This window comes from Lutra lutra, chromosome 10, assembly GCF_902655055.1.
Source record: "Lutra lutra chromosome 10, mLutLut1.2, whole genome shotgun sequence".
Taxonomy (NCBI): domain Eukaryota; kingdom Metazoa; phylum Chordata; class Mammalia; order Carnivora; family Mustelidae; genus Lutra; species Lutra lutra.
Window position 1 is genome coordinate 37,024,393 of NC_062287.1, and position 19,233 is coordinate 37,043,625.

The 19,233-nt window shown below is 39.6% G+C and overlaps 1 protein-coding gene across 3 annotated transcripts in view; it reads left to right on the forward strand.

Annotated features, from left to right (window-relative positions):
* Positions 1–19,233, forward strand: part of SESN3 (sestrin 3) — a 73,671-nt gene that overhangs the window by 45,432 nt on the left and 9,006 nt on the right. For 2 of the 3 annotated variants that reach the window (XM_047690731.1, XM_047690734.1), the window contains exons 3-9: positions 995–1,192; positions 2,646–2,828; positions 6,878–7,114; positions 7,799–7,973; positions 14,271–14,410; positions 15,214–15,404; positions 17,887–18,031. In XM_047690731.1, the coding sequence (XP_047546687.1) occupies positions 995–1,192; positions 2,646–2,828; positions 6,878–7,114; positions 7,799–7,973; positions 14,271–14,410; positions 15,214–15,404; positions 17,887–18,031 (1,269 nt within the window). The remainder of the gene's footprint in view (positions 1–994; positions 1,193–2,645; positions 2,829–6,877; positions 7,115–7,798; positions 7,974–14,270; positions 14,411–15,213; positions 15,405–17,886; positions 18,032–19,233) is intronic. The other variant, XM_047690733.1, reaches the window with a different exon arrangement.

The window sequence follows — 19,233 nt, forward strand, 5'->3', positions numbered from 1 at the left end:
TAATAACAGTATGGATCTCTGGGAAGACCAGTAGTCTGGACTTTAGAAAATCTGGATTCTAGACCAGGCTCTGCAGTTAACTAGGTGCATGAGCTCGAATTTAATTTTGAATCTGAAATAAGAAATGTATTCTTAAGTCTAGGATTCTAATTCTATAATATCAATAAATAATGAACCAGTCCTAGAAATATTCATCTCATGTCCATTAATTCCCACAGAGCTGGGTCCTTCTACAAGGTGCTAATAAGCTCTTAACACCTTCAGACCCAATTCTTGGTGTGATGCCCAAGCTGTCACTGTGTATAAAGCTACATATAATAATCTATTTTTGAGAAAGCTCTTTTGAGTCCCTGGGATAGAGGATGTCCATTTTAATAACCAACCTTGTTTTTAACAATTAATACAATAGGCTGAAAATAGGAATCACAGTATTCTAGTGTCCTTATTAATTTTTCAATTAACACTTTCCTACAAATTATCATGTTTTCCTTTGTCCCTAAAAAGATTTCAGAAAGCTTTTTATTTTATGTTGAACAAAAACAAGCACAAGATCAGACTGAAACTCTTGTCTTAAGACAATGTGATTAAATATCTTCGTAGGCCGTTGGGATAAAATTGTAACTGTGGGAATTGAATACCACCGCTTCCCGCTCCCCCAGTTGGTGTGATAACGGCCAGGCAAGTGGGCCCTGGAAAGTGTGCCTTCTGCGGCTGGCAGAGCAGATGGAAGCTGCTTTTCTCCAAGTTCAGAGCTGTGTGTTTGATGATTTGACATTTGTTGTTTAATAAATTGCGGTCCCAGAGCCAAAAACAAGCGGTGCTTTTTTCTTTCCTTTTTTTTTTTTTTTAATTTCCGTTGCTGGTATGAGCAACTGCGTAATTTCAGGGTCTGTTCCTACCCAGAGAACATTCGCTTGCTTCCAGAGTGGCATCATGTGTGTAAACAAAAGATCCATTGCTTCTCAGTACTCATGGTGTGCTTCTCCATCACCAGGTTGTCCAAGCGAACACAGTGGATGAGCGTACGAACTTTCTTGTGGAAGAGTACTCTACTTCCGGCCGCCTGGACAACATCACGCAGGTCATGAGTTTGCACACTCAGTACCTGGAATCTTTCCTGCGGAGCCAGTTCTATATGCTGCGCATGGATGGCCCCCTTCCTCTACCACACAGGCACTACATCGCGATAATGGTGCGCCCGCTTCCCAGCTGCCTGTGCTCCCACCACACCGCCCTTGCTCGTCCCTTCTCCCCGCTCCTAGTGTGTGTGTGTTTGTGTGTGTAGAGCTCAGTACCCTTTTCTAGAAATAAGACTTGAAGAAGCCTGTGGGCTTTAGGATACCGCGTGTCTGGGATGCATTTGGAATGCTTTACATGCCTTAAAGGTTCAGTTTCTCCTTGAATTTTCAGTTTATTCACCTACGGTTGATGACGCTAGTAGGGTCCAAGGGACTATCCCTAAGATCCCACAGGTCGTGTTTTGGCTCTTGATGCCTTGTTTTTTATTATTAATATAAAACAGGTTGGTTGTGACATCTGATTTAGTCATTTTCTACTTGAAGAATGTTACTGATTTGGCCAGAGGAGAGGAGAGTATCCATTAGCACCAATGGAGGAAAAATTCTTAAATGAGTCATAACCCCACTAAATATAGTACTTGGTACAAACTAGTGAACTAGTTAATGTTTTAGTCGGGGTGGGGAGAGAATTATAAATCAGGATGAGAAAGGTAGAAAGGAACAGTGTCACAGGTGGGCTATTCCTGGAGAAAAAGATAGAGGACCTGGTCCCAGTGCCCTGTGTTGGGGTGGTTTAGGAGAACAGCTGGCTGGCAGAGGTAGCTGGCAGTCAGCAGGTTCATTTTTCCCAACTTTGATTTGATTATCTTGTTTATGCTCTCATCAAAGTTTTAAACAAGACGAACACGACTGAGACTGTAATTCCAGCTTACAGATTTGACCCAGCAAGTTCCCAGGCAGCCTTAGAATGATGATAAACTAAGAGATAAGCAAGATATGGAAAATAGAATGAAGAAACGATACTGTTTTCCTGAGAAGCAGGCCTAGGGAAAGGAGCAGTGGAAAGTCTGCATTGCAAGGATTTCCCAAACTCCCAGTGTCAAGACTGGTTTGACTGCTCGGGCAGGAAGGTGTCAGCGAACTTATCTTATCTCAGTGGGTGAAGTGCCGGGATAAGACTGAAATCGCAGTTATCTTAAAGGGGGTGAGAGGAGCACCCAAATTAGCTGTGTTCTGAATGGGTAGAATACAAGTTAGTGAGATTTTATTGAGTTTTAAATAGAACGTAGTTTATGTCATTTACCATCATGAAATGGACGTGTATGTTCTTGATATAACCAGGAAGTGCATTTGAGGATAATCCACACCCACCTCTGGCTGAGGAGGTAATTGCCTACATGGGACAGTTATTCGCTTGTACAAATATCGACTACGTGTACTGGTTCAAGAATCTATGGTGTATTGTGATAGAAGTTGGAGGAGGAGGAGGAATCTATAAGAAAAGAATTATTGGTTATTAAAATTATTAAACTCCAAATCAATTATCATTATTATTATTGGTTTAGAACTAGTAGAATGCGACATGTACCACGATTGCTATATCAACAGAGTCTTCTTGTGTTTTAGGCTGCAGCTAGACATCAGTGTTCCTACCTAATAAACATGCACGTGGATGAATTTTTAAAGACAGGAGGTATTGCTGAGTGGTTGAATGGTTTGGAATATGTGCCGCAAAGACTGAAAAATCTTAATGAAATTAACAAGCTGCTCGCACACAGACCCTGGCTGATCACAAAAGAGCACATTCAGGTACTGAGTGCTGTTTGGAAATGAAAAAGAGATTTCCTTACGATTCTGGCTGAGAGTTCAGTTTTCTTTTCTTTCTTTTCCTTTTTTTTCCCTTTTTCCTTTCTTTTTTTTTTTTTGGTTAAGACTTAATTTTAAAATACTTGCATATTAGTAACTTACAACATAGGCTCTCAGCATATAGAAAAGATAACTGTAGAAAGTCTGTGGGTTAAATTTAAGTGCCAATGGATATTCCTTTTAAGGTAATCAATAATGAGCTACCCAGGTGCCTTAGTGAGTGGCCATGAAAAAAGTTGATTTCTGTTTTCAAGCAGGAGGTAGACCAAATAAACTGCACAATGGACTCCCTGGGTTCTCACACCCGTGACCTTGAGTAAATTAACTTCTGTGGACCTCAGTAGCTCCCCGCTTTATAACATGAGGGGCCTAGATTAAATGAGTTCCAGGCTCTTTTCTAGTTCTAACATTTCATAATTTTAAGATCTGCAAATTACAGTTTTGCAAATAAAAAGCGATGTGCCAACTGGTGTGAACACTTCAATGCCTTTAGAAGCTAGAGCTTAGATGAGAAACAGAGTTGCAATTGACTAGAATACTTGCAGATGGAAAGGGGCTTCCATCAAGGGCACACAGGGTGAGGCCTTGGCACTGTGCTTGGCACTGGGTCACTATTCAGTACATAGGTATTCAAATTCCCTGCTTCTAATGAGTAGATATGTCTTTGGTTTTGTTGATCCTCTCGGGTAGACTACATTTTTGTTAGTTATTTGCCCAGTTAAACCAAACTGAGCTTTTGTCATCTCTCTACTCTTAGAAATTGAGTTACCTGTATGGGAATATGTGAAACATAACATTTCCCTCAGCTTTATGTTCCGACTTGATAAGATGTTACTTAGATAGAAGAATTGATCCTTATTTTTATGTCCTATGTTCATTACTTTGTGCCGTGTACTTTGGTGGGTCCAAAAAGGTAGACCCTGCCCTTCAGCATGCTTGGAATCTAGGGGAAGAAAGAGGGAGAGATAAGGACAATAAACATAGCACAGTGGTATATGAAGGTATGAATAGAAAGAATGGGATCAGGAAGTTGCATGAAAGAGGTAACATTTGAGATAGGTCTTGAAGAGTAAGTGGGAATTTTCAAGGAGAGGCAGGTGGGGGGTCGGGGGGTGGGGGGGACTTCTGAAACATTGTATGTTGGAAAAGTAACTAACAGCTTCAGGTTACTGACAGTAGGGAAGGTTATGTGAAGTGTGGGGTAGGAGATGGGAAGAATGGGGAGCATGTCCTTATGACACAATGAGTACTGTATTAAAGAATTTATGTTTTATCCTCAGAAACCTATGTTCTTCAGAGTTCTATTACCTTACTTCAGGGGACGCAGAAGGCAATCCTTCAAAATGTTGGAAAATTATTTGTGTGTGTGCACCCATATGTATTCTTACCTTAATAAATTTCTCTGTATATTTTACAATATTAGTATTACAGTACATGTGTATGACTCATCTATATAAAATGTTGTATTTTTAAAGTGTTTATTTATAAATAAACGTACATACTATCAGAGGTTGGAGTCCCCAACAGTTACTGTCAGAAGTATACGTGATCAAGGGGCAGTGGGTGGCTCAGTCAGTTAAGTGTCCAACTCTCGATTTTGTCTCAGGTCATGACCTCAGGGTCCTGGGATTGAGCCCCATGTAGGGCTCCACACTCAGCACAGAATCTGCTTGGGATTCTCTCTCTCCCTCTCCCCCTCCCCCTGCTCGTGCCCTCTCCCTCTCTCTCTCTCTCTCTCTCAAATCAAATAAAATCTTAAAAAAAGAAAGTAGTAGTATATGTGGTCAAAAGATTTCGGAGATGAGTATGATAAAGAATTAGGAGTCATCAGAGGTTTTTGAGCGGAGTTGTAATATGAACGTGTGTGGTGATATAGGAGGTAAATCACAAATGGTACGGTCTAGAAACAGGAGTCAATCATAAAGCAATTGCAGTAGTCCACGTGAGAGATGATTTTTTTTTTTTTTAAAGCCAAAGGAGAGATCATACTGTATGTAAGCATTCTACATGGAAAGAGACAGGACGTGGTAACTAGCAGAATGTGAAGATGGAGGAGAGGGGAAGGACAGGAGAGTAAGTAAGGTTTCTGCCTTCTTGACTGGGAGAAGGCATGAGCAGGACAGTACACTCTGGGCTGAAAGCAGAATATTGTTAACTCTGGATAGTGATGTCCAGTTACTGAAGGAAATATAGGTCTGTAACTCAAGATAAAGGATAGATTAGAAACCGGATCAGATCGCTATTGGCAGTAGGCAAAGGTCAAGTTGAAGGAATGAATGATCCATCTGGGGTCGAATAGAGCCAGCCAACATTTGGAGAGAAGCAGAGAAAGTGGGCTGAGACGAAGACAGGGAAACGTGCATCTCAGGGGAGAGAGGGTGCAAAAAAAAATTTAGTGGAACTGCTGAAGTCAAAGGAGATTAATTTCAAGAAAGGAGGAAGTAAGGAAAGCATAAATCCTACAGAGACCCAATAGGATAACTACTAAAAAAGAAATACTTAGATTTGGCCATTGGGAGTCATACCTGACCTTCACAAAAGTTGTTTTTAGGAGGCTGCTTAAAAAAGAGAACAAATTATAATGAATTAAAGAAACAGAAATGAATGTGAGATGAGAAATTTGAGGTGATGAGTGCTGGCTATCTATCCTTTCAGGTTTCGTACTCTTTGAAAGACTGACAAAGGCATTGTAAATTCTACCTGTTTTTTGGAAAAGGCTCTTTGGCAGTATTATGAAAAGTCCTTAAAATATGATTGCCCTCAAAATCCCATTAGGAATTAAAGATGCTATTTATAGCATAGATATAGCAAGGAATGAAGGTGCTATTTATAATAGCAAATAAACAGAAAAAAACTTAGAAGCAATTTGAATATCTAACAGTAAAAAAATGGAGAAATAGCTCTCTATATCCATTTCTCTGCAGTATAAAGGCCATGCTCAGTCTAAGACATTGTAGCCTTATGAGAAAAGAACATGTCAAAATGTCAGGTTTGCAAAGCAGAGAAAATTAGGAGTGTTACTCTGATTATATAATTATGCTTATAAAAATAAAATATGGGAAAGTTACCTTAGGGTGGTAGAATCTGATTAATTTTTCCTTTTCCTTTAACTGAGCTTTTGGTAATATATTAAATTTCCTGTGTGTTGGAGGGGAGGGCAGTTAATGGAGAGTAAAGCCAAAGAGGTTTCTGGTGGGGGCTTGGCTGTGAAGTGAGCAGAATTTAAAGTGTAGAAATGTAGTGAGCAGCAGAACATGCACGCACATGTGTACCAAGCTAGACAGAGAGGACACCGATGGGAAAGACTCTGATGTGCTGACAGATGGGATTGGCTCTTGGAGAAAGTGGGGATGGAGACATCATTGTTTTTAATGCCTTCACTTGTGATTCCATCCTTCAGTTGGAGGATCAAGTGAAATAGCATACAAAAAAGTGCTTTGAAACTTTTAAAGTTCTTATTCAAAGGTGAGGTAGTAATTCTACTGCTCCTATCCTCTGCCATCAGCTCTTTCTCCATCAGAAAAGGCACCTAAAAGTTGACTTAATGAATTAGGGTTTTGTTTTGTTTTTATGTGATTTTTAAGGTCAAGTCTTTACCTAAAAACCTTGAAGTGGATGGCTTTGCTAAATAATCTTTAAAGGCCCTTCTAGCTTCAGTGTTCTTTGATTCTCTGAACTATCTTATTGAAACAACACAGTATGTAAGTGTGCTTTGGAAACAGAAGATCCATGGTACCTATAAGGAATTCAGAATAATCTACAACATAATTATATTGTTAGTTTTGCTGGTTGAATGTAATGTTGTTTGACCAAAGCCATATCTTTATTACATGAAACATTTTTAAAAGGAAGTTTTAAAAAGGAGTTTTAAAAGTTTAAGTTTGATTGCTATAAATGGACCTAAAAATTTGGTGGATTTTCCATGCTTTCTAAAATTGCTTTGCAGCATTCTGTGGTTTTCATTCTTACTTTGATTCACTTTCTCATTACAGAAACTTGTCAAAACTGGAGAAAATAACTGGTCTCTGCCCGAGCTGGTACACGCTGTAGTCCTACTGGCACATTATCATGCTTTGGCAAGCTTTGTTTTTGGTAGTGGCATCAATCCGGAGAGAGATCCAGAAATCTCCAATGGATTCAGGCTAATATCAGTCAACAATTTCTGTGTTTGTGATCTCGCCAACGATAACAACATAGAGAATGCATCCCTTACAGGCAACAACTTCGGGGTTAGTGTTCTGAACTTCGTTTTTCTTCACTATTTTGCCTGAAAAATACATAGAAAGAGTTTGTCTGACTCAACAGGACATTGTATACTAGAACTATTTCTGCACAACTTTTACTACTGTAAAAACTTAACTTGTACATGAAGTTCTGAATTGTCTTAAAGATAAGGCTTTTAAAGCAAATAGATAGCCTGGGTGGCTCAGTCAGTTAGGCATCTGCTTTTGGCTCAGGTCGTGATCCTGGGGCCCTAAGACTGAGCTCCCTCCTCAGCAGGGAGTCTGCTTCTCCCTCTGCCCCTGCTCATGCACTCTCTCTCTCTTTTTCAAATAAATAAGTCAATAAAATCTTTGGAAAAAATAATAAAGCAAATAGATATTATGACAAATCATAAGGCCACCTTATTTTTAAAAATAAACTATAACTTAATATATACCAAATGCTCAAATTCTAGATTAAATATATCTATACTTATAAGTTTTCTAGATTTATAACTGCAGCAAAAACATCATACTCTGGAAAACGTTTGAATCTGTCATTTGATTTTCTTTGGCGTTAATGGAAAACCCACTTAGGAACTTAAGGGTCCACACCTCTGTACATAGTCAGGCGGCATTTACTAGACAGGGACCTTTACCAGAATAATTCTTGGTATTACTAACACCCAACACCATCTTACCTGGCTCCAGATTGTCGATTCCCTAAGTGAGCTAGAGGCCTTGATGGACAGAATGAAGAGACTTCGAGAAGAGAGGGAAGATGAAGAGGCATCTCAGGAAGAAATGACCACTCGTTTTGAGAAGGAGAAGAAGGAAAGTCTTTTTGTGGTCTCTGGAGACACTTTTCACTCCTTTCCACATTCAGGTGAGCTCCCCCAGCCCGCCCTGTACTGTCTGCCTTTGAGTTGTTGCATCCCTGACCGACCACGTTCCATGTTTTCCATACGGATCTGTAAAAGTGCCTCTACTACCATGTCCCTTTTATTTCCTCCTCCTACAGCCCCCCCCCCCCAATGCTGTTCCCTCCCCTTCTTTTGGTGCGTCTTTGAATACACTCCAGGTCCAGTTGAGAGGGACTCCCAACCTTGTAGTCCACACTCATCCTGGATAAAACGCGATTTGAAGCCAGAGCAGTTGCCTGTAAAGCTAGACAGAGATACCTAATTCGTTCTACTTTTCTGATGTTTTTAAGTGATAAGTGAAATCCTCTTTCAATAGATAAAATTAAAAAAAAAAACAACACATGCATCTCTGCCTTTTTTGCGTGTGGGGAGTATGTGGGAGGATTGTTCTTGCGCTGCTACTTTTCCAGATTAGTTCTAAAATTACATTGTACTCGCATTTGCATTTCTTTGGAGACATCTTTGGGATTTTATAAAAATGCATTATTTAGGTCATTTTCTTATACTGAATTTGAAAGAATTCATTCTGTATTAAAAGCTAGACATCTTTGCTCTAGTCTTAAAAAGATACTTTTTACCCCCTAATACTCTAAGAGACTTTGAATTAGACAGTTTTTCAGTCATGACTAAAAAGATATTGAACACCACGTAGTAAATGTTATTAAAATAGCCTTGGGGCACCTGAGTGGTTCAGTCAGTTGAGTATCTGACTCTTGGTTTCAGCTCAGGTCATGATCTCAGGGCCCCAAGGAGTCTGCTTGAGATTCTCTCTCTCCGTCTCCCTGTGTCCCTCCCTCTACTCTCTCTCTTTCTCTCTCTCTCTAAAATAAATAAAATAAGTCTTTTAAAAAATAGCATTGACAGTAGAAAACTGAAGCTCTCCAAAGTCATCAATTTACATAACATTTTAAAAATAGAGTGCCATTGGTTTAAGAAATGTTTAGTCTTAAGGGCAATCAGTCTCATAAATTCCGAGGGTAACTGATTGGGCCATAACTTGTTATTAATGTTGAACATAGCATTGACCAGTAGTTCTCAGAAGTTTCGCCAGAAAGAACAAAAACCCTTTTTATCATCTCCCCTGTGGTCTTTTTTATGAAAGATTTTATCCACCACATTGACTATATTAAGTTCAAGTTTCTCGGAGCTTCTAAGCAGCAGGAAATCCCAAATAAAGAAACTTGGTGTTTTAGTTATTGCCTTAATATCCATCCTGCAGTTACTGAGTACTCTTTATGGTGTCAGCCCTGTAGTGGGTACTAAGGTTTTCAGGCTAAATAAGAGACGATTCCTGCCTTCTGGGCGCTCTCCTTGCTGGTGGGAGAGAAACAATTTCAATCCATAGCAGAGTGTGAGCAGTATATGAACCTAGAAGAGGACCCTGAATCCAGCCTCATTGGGGAAAGAGTGTGCATAAAAGGGATCCTCGAGGAAGACTTCCTCCAGTCTTAGGGACTCGAATGCAAGGGAGTCAGGCAGCGGCTGGCGTTGGTGGTAAATAATCGATGGAGCCAAGGCCCCCTGCTAAGGAAACAAGATGCCGGGCACAGGAGCGAGTGGGCATAAATCATGGAGCAGGTAATGTCATCACATAGGCCAGTTAGGTAAACAGAGGCTTTATCATGATAACCTTTCTAGCCTTAAGAAGCATGCAGCCTGTCGTATTTTGGACATTTTGAGCTAACAGGCCCATAAAACCTGAAGTCTGGAGATGTCTAGTATACTGCTTCTTAACCTTCCATTGCATTGAGTCACCTGGGAATCTCACCGAAAGGTGGATTCTGATTCAGTCTGGTCTAGGACCTGAGAGGACACATGGCTCTCATTCCTCCACGTGGTGGCCAGGCTGCCAGTCTACAAACCACCCGCAGTAATGAGGGCCTGGCAGATGGTCTGAAGGTCAGGACAGGCTTTTAAACTCCAGACAAAATTTTGGAAATTATCAGCATATGATCGGGCGTTAAAACCAGGATAGTTGTTTATAAAAACCATCCAGAGGGAACACATGGGACAGAGGAAAATCATAAGCCTAGGGTGAACCTTCAAGGGAATCCAAGATTATAAAATGTAAAGATTTTTATTAAGGCTAGTAATCTCTATTTGCTTTTAACCCACTGAGTCACCCAGGCACCCCTCTATTTGCTTTTAGACATTAATTTTTAAGAGCTTCTCGAACATCACTAGAGCTTGAGGGATATAAATGTTTTATTTCCCTTAGTCGTTTTTTAATGTTGAAAATAGATTTTGTTTCCTGCTATGGTGAGTGCTGTGAAGTGTGTAAACCTGGCGATTCACAGACCTGTACCCCTGGGGCTAATAATATATTATATGTTTATAAAAAAATTTAAAAATTATTTTAAAAATAGATTTTGTTTCTTTAATCAAAGCTCTTCTGAGAGCTTCTTTTGTTTTGTTTTGTTTTGTTTTGTTTTGTTTTCTTATTGAGTAGACTCCACACCCAGCATGGAGCCCAACATGGGGCTTGAACTCATGACCCCAACATGAAGCCCTGGGCTGAGATCAAGAGTTGGACACTTAACTGACTGAGCTACCCAGGCGCCCCTTGAAAATATATTTTGGGCCCCCACCTCTACCTTCTTGGATCCTTGAGCAGGGACTCCTGCTTCATTCAGTAGTGAATTTTGACTAGCAAGTCTTAGGTTCTCGCCAAAAATTATGTTCTAGTTTTGACGGAAGAGGCTGTATCATTTGTAAATTGGACAAGGAAATAAGTCATTTCATTGTTTACCCTTCAGCATTCCCAGTACTACATTTGCTGGTCACACAAAGGTAACAGAAAAATGACTCTGTGGAGTAAATAGATGAGTCCTTTTTATAACCTTACCATGTTTTAAAATGGAAATAGAAATGTATTTTTTTCTATAATGAATTTCTTGGTTTGACCCGTGTGATAAAGCATTCCAGATTCCATGTGGAGATTCTAAGAATAGCTGTTCAAGCCTTTGGAAGAAAATAAATGTTTAAAATGTTCTACAGAGGTAGTATTCCATAGCTTGGTAAGAGTTAACCAGCTCTTACTCTTTTTTTGTTTTTCAAGTTAGAAGGCTGTTCCGTTACTATAATAGAGCGTTTTCTATATTATGTTTGGGACAGCAGAATTGAGCCAAAATGCAAAATGCTATTTCCTTTGAGTCCAGACTTGGAAATATTTGTTTAGTTAGAATTAAATTGGAGGGGCGCCTGGGTGGCTCAGTGGGTTAAGCCTCTGCCTTCGGCTCAGGTCTAGCCCCGCATCGGGCTCTCTGCTCAGCAGGGAGCCTGCTTCCCCTTCTCTCTCTGCCTGCCTCTCTGCCTGCTTGTGATCTCTGTCTGTCAAATAAATAAATAAAATCTAAAAAAAAAAAAAAAAAAGAATTGAAAATGGAGTTTTCGATTTGTTGATCAGAGTACTGATCTTAACTTCTTAAATTTGAAAAAAAGGATCTGTAGTTTGAGAGACCTGTGTACATTTCTTTCTATGAACAAAATGATCTAGAAGACAGGTCTTGATTGACTCCTAATTTTAAAATGAATAAATGGATATTATTCATAGGATAAATTCTATCTTGTTGGAGTCCAGGTGCTTATTATTGTTAATTTAAAATGTTTCAAAGTCGTATGACAAGTTGAAAATGTTTACAGGCAAATCAGAAACTAACATCAACATCAAATGAACCAGCTGTGTGATCTTCCACTCCAGAATCGGTATTTGCCCGGTGAAATCAACTGCTTCTGCAGTGTGGGTGGAGAGATCACATCAGGGGAGAAACTTGTTTTGCAGACTTTAGTTCTCACTCACCGTCCTGGATTTGATTTTACCTCACAGCCCACAAAACTAGTGTTCTTAGCAGGGTCAGTGATCGCTAACCACATTTTCGATTTTTTTTTTTTTTTTTGCTTTGTTTCTGTTGATTAGTATGCGATGGACTGAATTAAGGAAAAAGGAAAACATAACCTTGTTCATAAATATGGAGAGACAAAACATTGAAAACACCATTTTCCACGTGTTTCCATTTACCCGAACAGAGTTCTGCAGCCCAAGGAGACAGCTGTCGTGGGTTGGGCTAGGGATAAGCCCGAGATTTCACTTTAGAAAACTGAAAGTCACTTAAAAGCTTCAGATCAGATTAAGTAGTTCAGAGTTCACAAATTTTCCACACCATCCTAAACTAATTTGCATTGTAGTTCTTGCTTACGGTACAGACAGTGCTATTAGTACTTACAGTTAGTTTACTAATTTCTTAAGAAGGTATTTCTTTTTGCATTAATAAAACAAAAAATTGATATTAAGCATATAGCATAGTACCTGGTATATATTAAGTACTCAGCAGGGACGCCTGGGTGGCTCAGTCAGTTAAATGTCTGCCTTTGGCTCAGGTCATGTCCCAGAGTCCTGGGATCAAGTCCCACATCAGGCTCCCTGCTCAGTGGGGAGCCTGCTTCTCCCTCTGCCCTGCCACTCTCCCTGCCAGGGCTCTCGCAACAAACAAATAAAAAAAGTGCTCAACAAATATCAGTCTCTTTGCATCATGGGTAATAACGAAGTTAGGTAAGAATTTTAATATTTCCAGAGTTGAATAGCCTTGGTAGTTGATCTTTCCTGCCATTATCAAGCAGTGACCTAAGGATTCAACCTTGTGAGGAAAGAGTAATTATTGCTAGGATTTTCATGAAATAGCCAAGAGTAAGATAATGGAGGCACTACTAACTTACTACATCTTTTGGATGAATTACTGCAATTGTAACTGTTCTTTTAAACCTCTCAAGACTGTCCAGTTCTTATGCCATCAAATTGTTGAGGTGGTTAAGCGTCTGCCTTCAGCTCAGGTCATGATCTCGGGGTCCTGGGATGGAGCCCTGAGTAGGGCTTTCTGCTCAGCAAGGGGTCTGCTTCTCTCTCTCCCTATGCCCCTCTCACCACCTCATGGTTGTGCTAGCTTTCTCTCTCTCAAGTAAATAAATAAAATGCTAAAAAATTGTTTTAGAAACTGTTTAATAATTGTTTATTAATTATTAAGTATTACATTTATTTGATATTGATTAAAATTCTTAATAAGAAAATGTTGTTCTTTGCATAGAAGGAGCCTTTTTTTAAATTTTGAAAACATTATGTTCATTTTCTAGAATAGGAGTTGGTAAATAAAAGCTGTTCATTCCCTTTCAGTGATTGAAATCAGAAAAAAGTAATTATAAAGACAGACTAACTACCCTAAAAAAAAGTGAGTTAGAATCTTCTTGAAGCAAAATTAACATGCATCGGGCACTTAAATTCTTCAGTGGTAGATTTTTAATACTATCAAGTATGCAGAAGTCAGCCATCTTAAAAGATTGTTGTAGTCTTCCTATCTTCCTGAATGCCACTTATAATATTCTGATCACAATCTCATCAACACATTGTTTTACTTCGTACTTTATATGCCTTTTTATTTCCATGTACATAGAAAAGCGCAGGTGGGTTAGGTGTAAAACTCCATGGATTTTCTCAAACTGACCCTTCCTATTCTAGTGCCCAAGCCAACTCTGAATAATGGGGCACCCAAAAGGTCACTTTCCTCCTTGTTCCAATTCCCTTCCCAGACCTTCTCCCTAAATGCCTCTTTGTGAGCCAAAAATGGATGAGATTGCACTGATTTTCAGCATGAACACATCCATATGAAGTACCGTTAAATTTTAACAAAATCTATCTTAACATTAAAGTCCACTCAAGTTATCTTTCACCTTCCTGTCTTCTCTTTCCCTATACCCCACTTCATCAAGTAAGAGTTCAAAAAATATTTAAGTTCTGTCCTCAAAGCACTGTGCCATCTTCCTCTTCTGAATAAGGAAAGCTAGGATATTGATTCTTCACTGCTACTGCTTAGCTGTTTCAGTGGAGTCATGTTTTTGCCCAGACAAGTACAGTTAAATGTTAAGATTGCCAGTATTTGGTAACGCAATTGAATTGAAATTGAATTCAGACGTAAGCCAGGAAGTCAATATTGTCACTTCAAAAATCCATGGGAGGGGCGCCTGGGTGGCTCAGTGGTTAAAGCCTCTGCCTTCGGCTCAGGTCATGATCTCAGGGTCCTGGGATCGAGTCCCGCATCGGGCTCTCTGCTCAGCGGGGAGCCTGCCTCCTCCTCCTGTCTCTCTCTGCCTGCCTCTCTGCCTACTTGTGATCTGTCAAATAAAAAAAAAAAAAAAAAAAATCCGTGGGAAAGCTAAAAAGTGGAGGGAAATGGAGCGTTTCATTGTTCTATGCACAGTTTCCTTTATTCTAGATTGCTCATTATTGTCCTCAGATTTTGAAGATGACATGATTATAACATCTGATGTCTCCCGATATATTGAAGACCCTGGTTTTGGGTATGAGGACTTTGCCAGACGAGGAGAAGAACATTTGCCAACATTCCGAGCTCAGGTATAAGATGCCTTTAACTCAGAGAAACTAGAGAAGAAATATTGTCGTTTTAACTGTGAAATGTTGAGATATAAGTCCATTGCCTTCTAAATTGATAGAGTCTGTAGATCTTTTTATGTAATCTCGTTTTTGGCCCAGTCTAATTTGATCTCCTAGTAGATAAATTATTATTTCAATGTTTCCCCCTCTAAGAAGGCAAAAGGAAATGGTTTCATTCAGTTACTTGCAACATTACATGGTAATTGTATAATGTTCATACCCTTTTTTTTCTTAAGGAGCAGGGAGAAAATCAAGCAATAAAGTTACATTTATAATAAAATGGCATTTTGTAGTAAGATCATATACCAGTAGTTCTGGGATTAAGGGCTACCCCACCAAAACCCCTAGAGGCCAGAGTCACAGTAGCAATGTGGCTCCCAAAGAGAGTGAAAGTTTGAATTAAGACAGACTCCTTTGCACTTGTTTCACTAATCTGCTAATTGTCCGTGTCACTGAGTAGGTTTGGTCACACGGGAATTTTCTCAGATTTCCTGGGGCTCTTCCAGATAAGGATATAGTTTGCATAGTACCCGACCGCAGGGGGAGGCCAGAGTTCATCACCAATATGTCCAACCAGGGACCCCACTGAGGAAACCACATGGCGCTCTGATCCAGGAACCGATGTGAAGGGTTCTTAGTAAGGCTGTCAACTTAGAATACATTTGAAATATCTTCACTTCCTTGCTTCAGTAGTTGTTTCCCACAAACATGGAATTTAAATGGAGACTGCCCATTTGGTAACTGGATACAATTTCTTCTTTCAGGACTATACCTGGGAAAATCATGGGTTCTCCCTGGTGAACAGACTTTATTCTGACATTGGACATCTTCTTGATGAGAAGTTCCGCATGGTCTACAATCTCACCTATAACACTATGGCCTCCCATGAGGATGTTGACACAACCACGCTGCGCAGAGCTTTATTTAACTACGTTCACTGTATGTTTGGAATCAGGTATGTTCGTCGTCGAGACCATTTTAAACATTTCTAAGTGACAGTTCTGACCCAAGTTTTGCTCCTGTCCTTTTTAGTGCTATAGAGCCCTGGGGAGAAAAATACTACAAGTGGACTTCTGATTTTGAAAAATGACTTCCAGTTTATAGAAGAACATTTTTCCTTGTTTGACTGTTTGGAATCTTAGCAGGCACCTGTAAATACAGTAATGAGAATTTACTAAGGAGGGGGAAAAAAGTTTCAGTAATCGTTGGGGGATACAATAGAATCAGACTCAATTTAAGTATCTTCCTGGAAGAATTAGGCAGTTAAGGAACGTTTATTGTGCCTCTTTGGCCCACTGTAATAAATGCTGGTTTGTTTATTTTTAAAGGAATGGTAATTAGGGTATAAATAAAACTAGGATAGATTGTATCTTCATAAAGCTCACATAAGAACACTGAAATGAAACTATCAGCCAGTATAAATTAATGGCCTCTAAATTTAGAAAATTGGCATGGAGAGGACAGTGAGTAAATGAGTGAGTGAGATTGAATGGTCTAATCAGGAAAGCTTTTTTGGGAGAATGTGCCTTTTTGATCTGGGTTTTGAAGGCGTTTATGGAGATAGATTTGCAGAAAGAAAAAATGCCCAGTTATGAATACATTCAATTTGACTCTACTTTCTCCTTTCTAATATAGTCACAGAAAGCCTTTATGGCATGGAGTTAGAATTCAATTTGCTAAGCAAAGTATTTTCTATCATTTTAATGTAAAAAAATTTTCCTGAAACATCAGCTAATAGTCAAGCATTCTACCTAGAAGACACTGGCACTATGGTAGTTAACTATGCTGTTTGCTCATTTATCATTCCAGACAATAACTTAACACTGAATCATCACATTTTAAAACACATACGTCATAACTACCTACTTTAAGAAAAATAAATACTAGTAATTCAATTCAGTTGTGATAAATTATGTTCAAGACGATACATGACAAATATTATGGTGATTATATTAAAATGTTGGATGCTACCAAATAAAGCTCATATAAGATTTTTGAATACTTATTTTTTGACTAAGGATATGTTTGGGTTAAAAATTAACTGAAGGGGCGCCTGGGTGGCTCAGTGGGTTAAGCCTCTGCCTTTGGCTCAGGTCATGATCCCAAGGTCCTGGGATCAAGCCTCACATCGGGCTCTCTGCTCAGCGGGGAGCCTGCTTCCCTTCCTCTCTCTCTGCCTGCCTCTCTGCCTACTTGTGATCTCTGTGACCTGCGGGTAAATCTAAAAAGCAAAACCAGGAAACAGAAACAGACTGATATAGAGAACAAACTGATGGCTGTGGGGGGAGAGGAAGGAGAGGGCTGAATGGGTAAAGGGGATCGAGAGGTTAAAGTTCCGGTTACAAAGTAAGTAAGTCGTGGAGATGCAGTGTCTCAGCCCAGGGACTCCAGTCAGTAAGATTGTAATGACTTTGTATGGTGACAGATGGTAACTACATTGGTGGGGAGCATTTTGTGGAGCGTATTAATGCTGAATCACTGTGTCCTACACCTATCACTCATATCATATGGTATGTCAAGTATAAATAAAAATAAAAGTTCCTTGTTCCCCGGGCCCCTGGGTGTCTCAGTTGGTTAAGCATCCAACTATTGATCTCAGCTCTGGTCTTGATCTCAGGTTCGTGAGTTCAAGCCCCTACTTAAAAAAAAAAAAAAATTCTTCCTTCTCTCTCTTGCAAAACCAACTTTACCCTCTTCACTGGATCTTTCCCATCAGTATATACACACTGCTGTGACTTCTCTCATCTTTAGAAAAAAATTCCTTTCTTCCTCCTTCTTTGCCTTCTAGCCTTTGCCTTGTCTTCCTGCTCCCACACACAGCCCATCTCTTTGACAAAGTGTTGTTTACTTGCTCGCTATTTTATCCCTCATTCCATCTTCAATGCACTACAGCACCACCGCACTACAACAAAACCCCTCTTGGGCGAGATTGCCTGTGACCCTCCTCACGCCTGCTCCCAGGGCTCAGGGCCTAGTTCCTGTTGCATTTTATTTGTCAGCAGCATGGGACACAGTGGGTCACTCCCTCTGCCCCCCATGATGACTCCCACCTCAGGGCTCTCGGCTGACACCTTCTCCTCAGAGAACAGCCTCGCCCCCTCCCTAAAAAGCGCTGCTTTTCTTCTCACAGCCTCCTTTCCCTCCACAGCAGTGAACACCCCCCAACAGATCACATGCTTGTCTATGTTTTAACTTTCTTCTCCAATAGGATTGAAACTCCATGGGACTGGAGATCTTTGTTTATTCTGTTCATTTCTGTATCACCAGTGCCTAGAAAGCTCCATGGAAAGGACACAGCACCTAACAGGCACCAAGAAATATTTGTGACAACAATTAGTTAATGAGTTTTTGGTATTGAATTGCTAGACCATAAACATCTCTTGATACCAACATAGAAATCAGAAATTTTGAATTTTTCATTTGTCTTTGGCCTGTAGGTATGATGACTATGATTATGGAGAAGTTAATCAATTACTTGAACGAAGCCTGAAGGTTTACATTAAGACAGTGACCTGCTATCCGGAGAGAACCACCAAGCGCATGTACGATAGTTACTGGCGTCAGTTCAAGCACTCAGAAAAGGTGTGTTTCATGACTTGACGTTATAGACACCTTAGGCTTGTGTCTGGTATAATTAGTAACGATCAGCAAACATTATACAGGAAAATATTGATAAGTTAGTGCCATTAAAGAAAAGAAGTGACATCATTCAGCTGTCTTTTCAAAATGTGTTTAAATTCCGGTTTATTGAATATTAACTAAATTTTGGTTCTGTGTTTCGGCCAACATGGTGGGTACAGCACACTTGTAGCATCAGCCTTTGAAAGGCTGGGTCCAGATATTGATATTTTTAAAGTACCTTTAGGAAAATGTCTACCATTCTCATGATTCATAAAAATCAAACCTAATGATTGGGCCAGGCCCAGAAGGTATGTCGGATTAAAGATTAACTCTAGCCACTAGAGTTGACAGAGAACAACAGTTTCTCATTCCAACTTGGTAATTTAGTATTTTGATAATCTAATGCATGACCCTTGAGCCAAATGTATGTACCATTATAAGAATATTTCTTTGGATGAAATGTATGGAAATCATTATTTAAGACCTAATAAATCTTAAGGATCTCTGCCAACATTCTAGTGTAAGAACCTTATATCCTAGGTCTTTTCAACCTGTAAGTCGAAGAATCTTCCATTTATACCAGTTTCCAAGATTTTGAGAGTAAGAAAATCTCTTTAGGGTCCCAATAGTCACTAGTTAATTCTATGACCTTGGCAGAGGATGTTACGACCTCCAAACCTAACCGATTATTTTGAAGCCTCAGAGACAATCCCACATCAGATAAATAACCATGTTACTGCCAGCATGACTTCTTTTTTTTTCTTTTTATTTATTATTTTTTAAAGATTTTATTTATTTATTTGACAGAGAGATCACAAGTAGATGGAGAGGCAGGCAGAGAGAGAGAGAGGGAGAGAGAGAGGGAAGCAGGCTCCCTGCTGAGCAGAGAGCCTGATGCGGGACTCGATCCCAGGACCCTGAGATCATGACCTGAGCCGAAGGCAGCGGCTTAACCCACTGAGCCACCCAGGCGCCCCCAGCATGACTTCTTGATAGATCTCTATGCCCTGTTTATATGTTTGCATTAGATTCTCTCCCTTTACCAGGCTGTATCTAGAAATTCTCTTTACTCATCAAGAGAATATACCTAACAGCATGTCTAACCTGTAGAACATTATCAAAATAAATATAATATCAAAAACATTGTAGTAAATTTCAAAAAA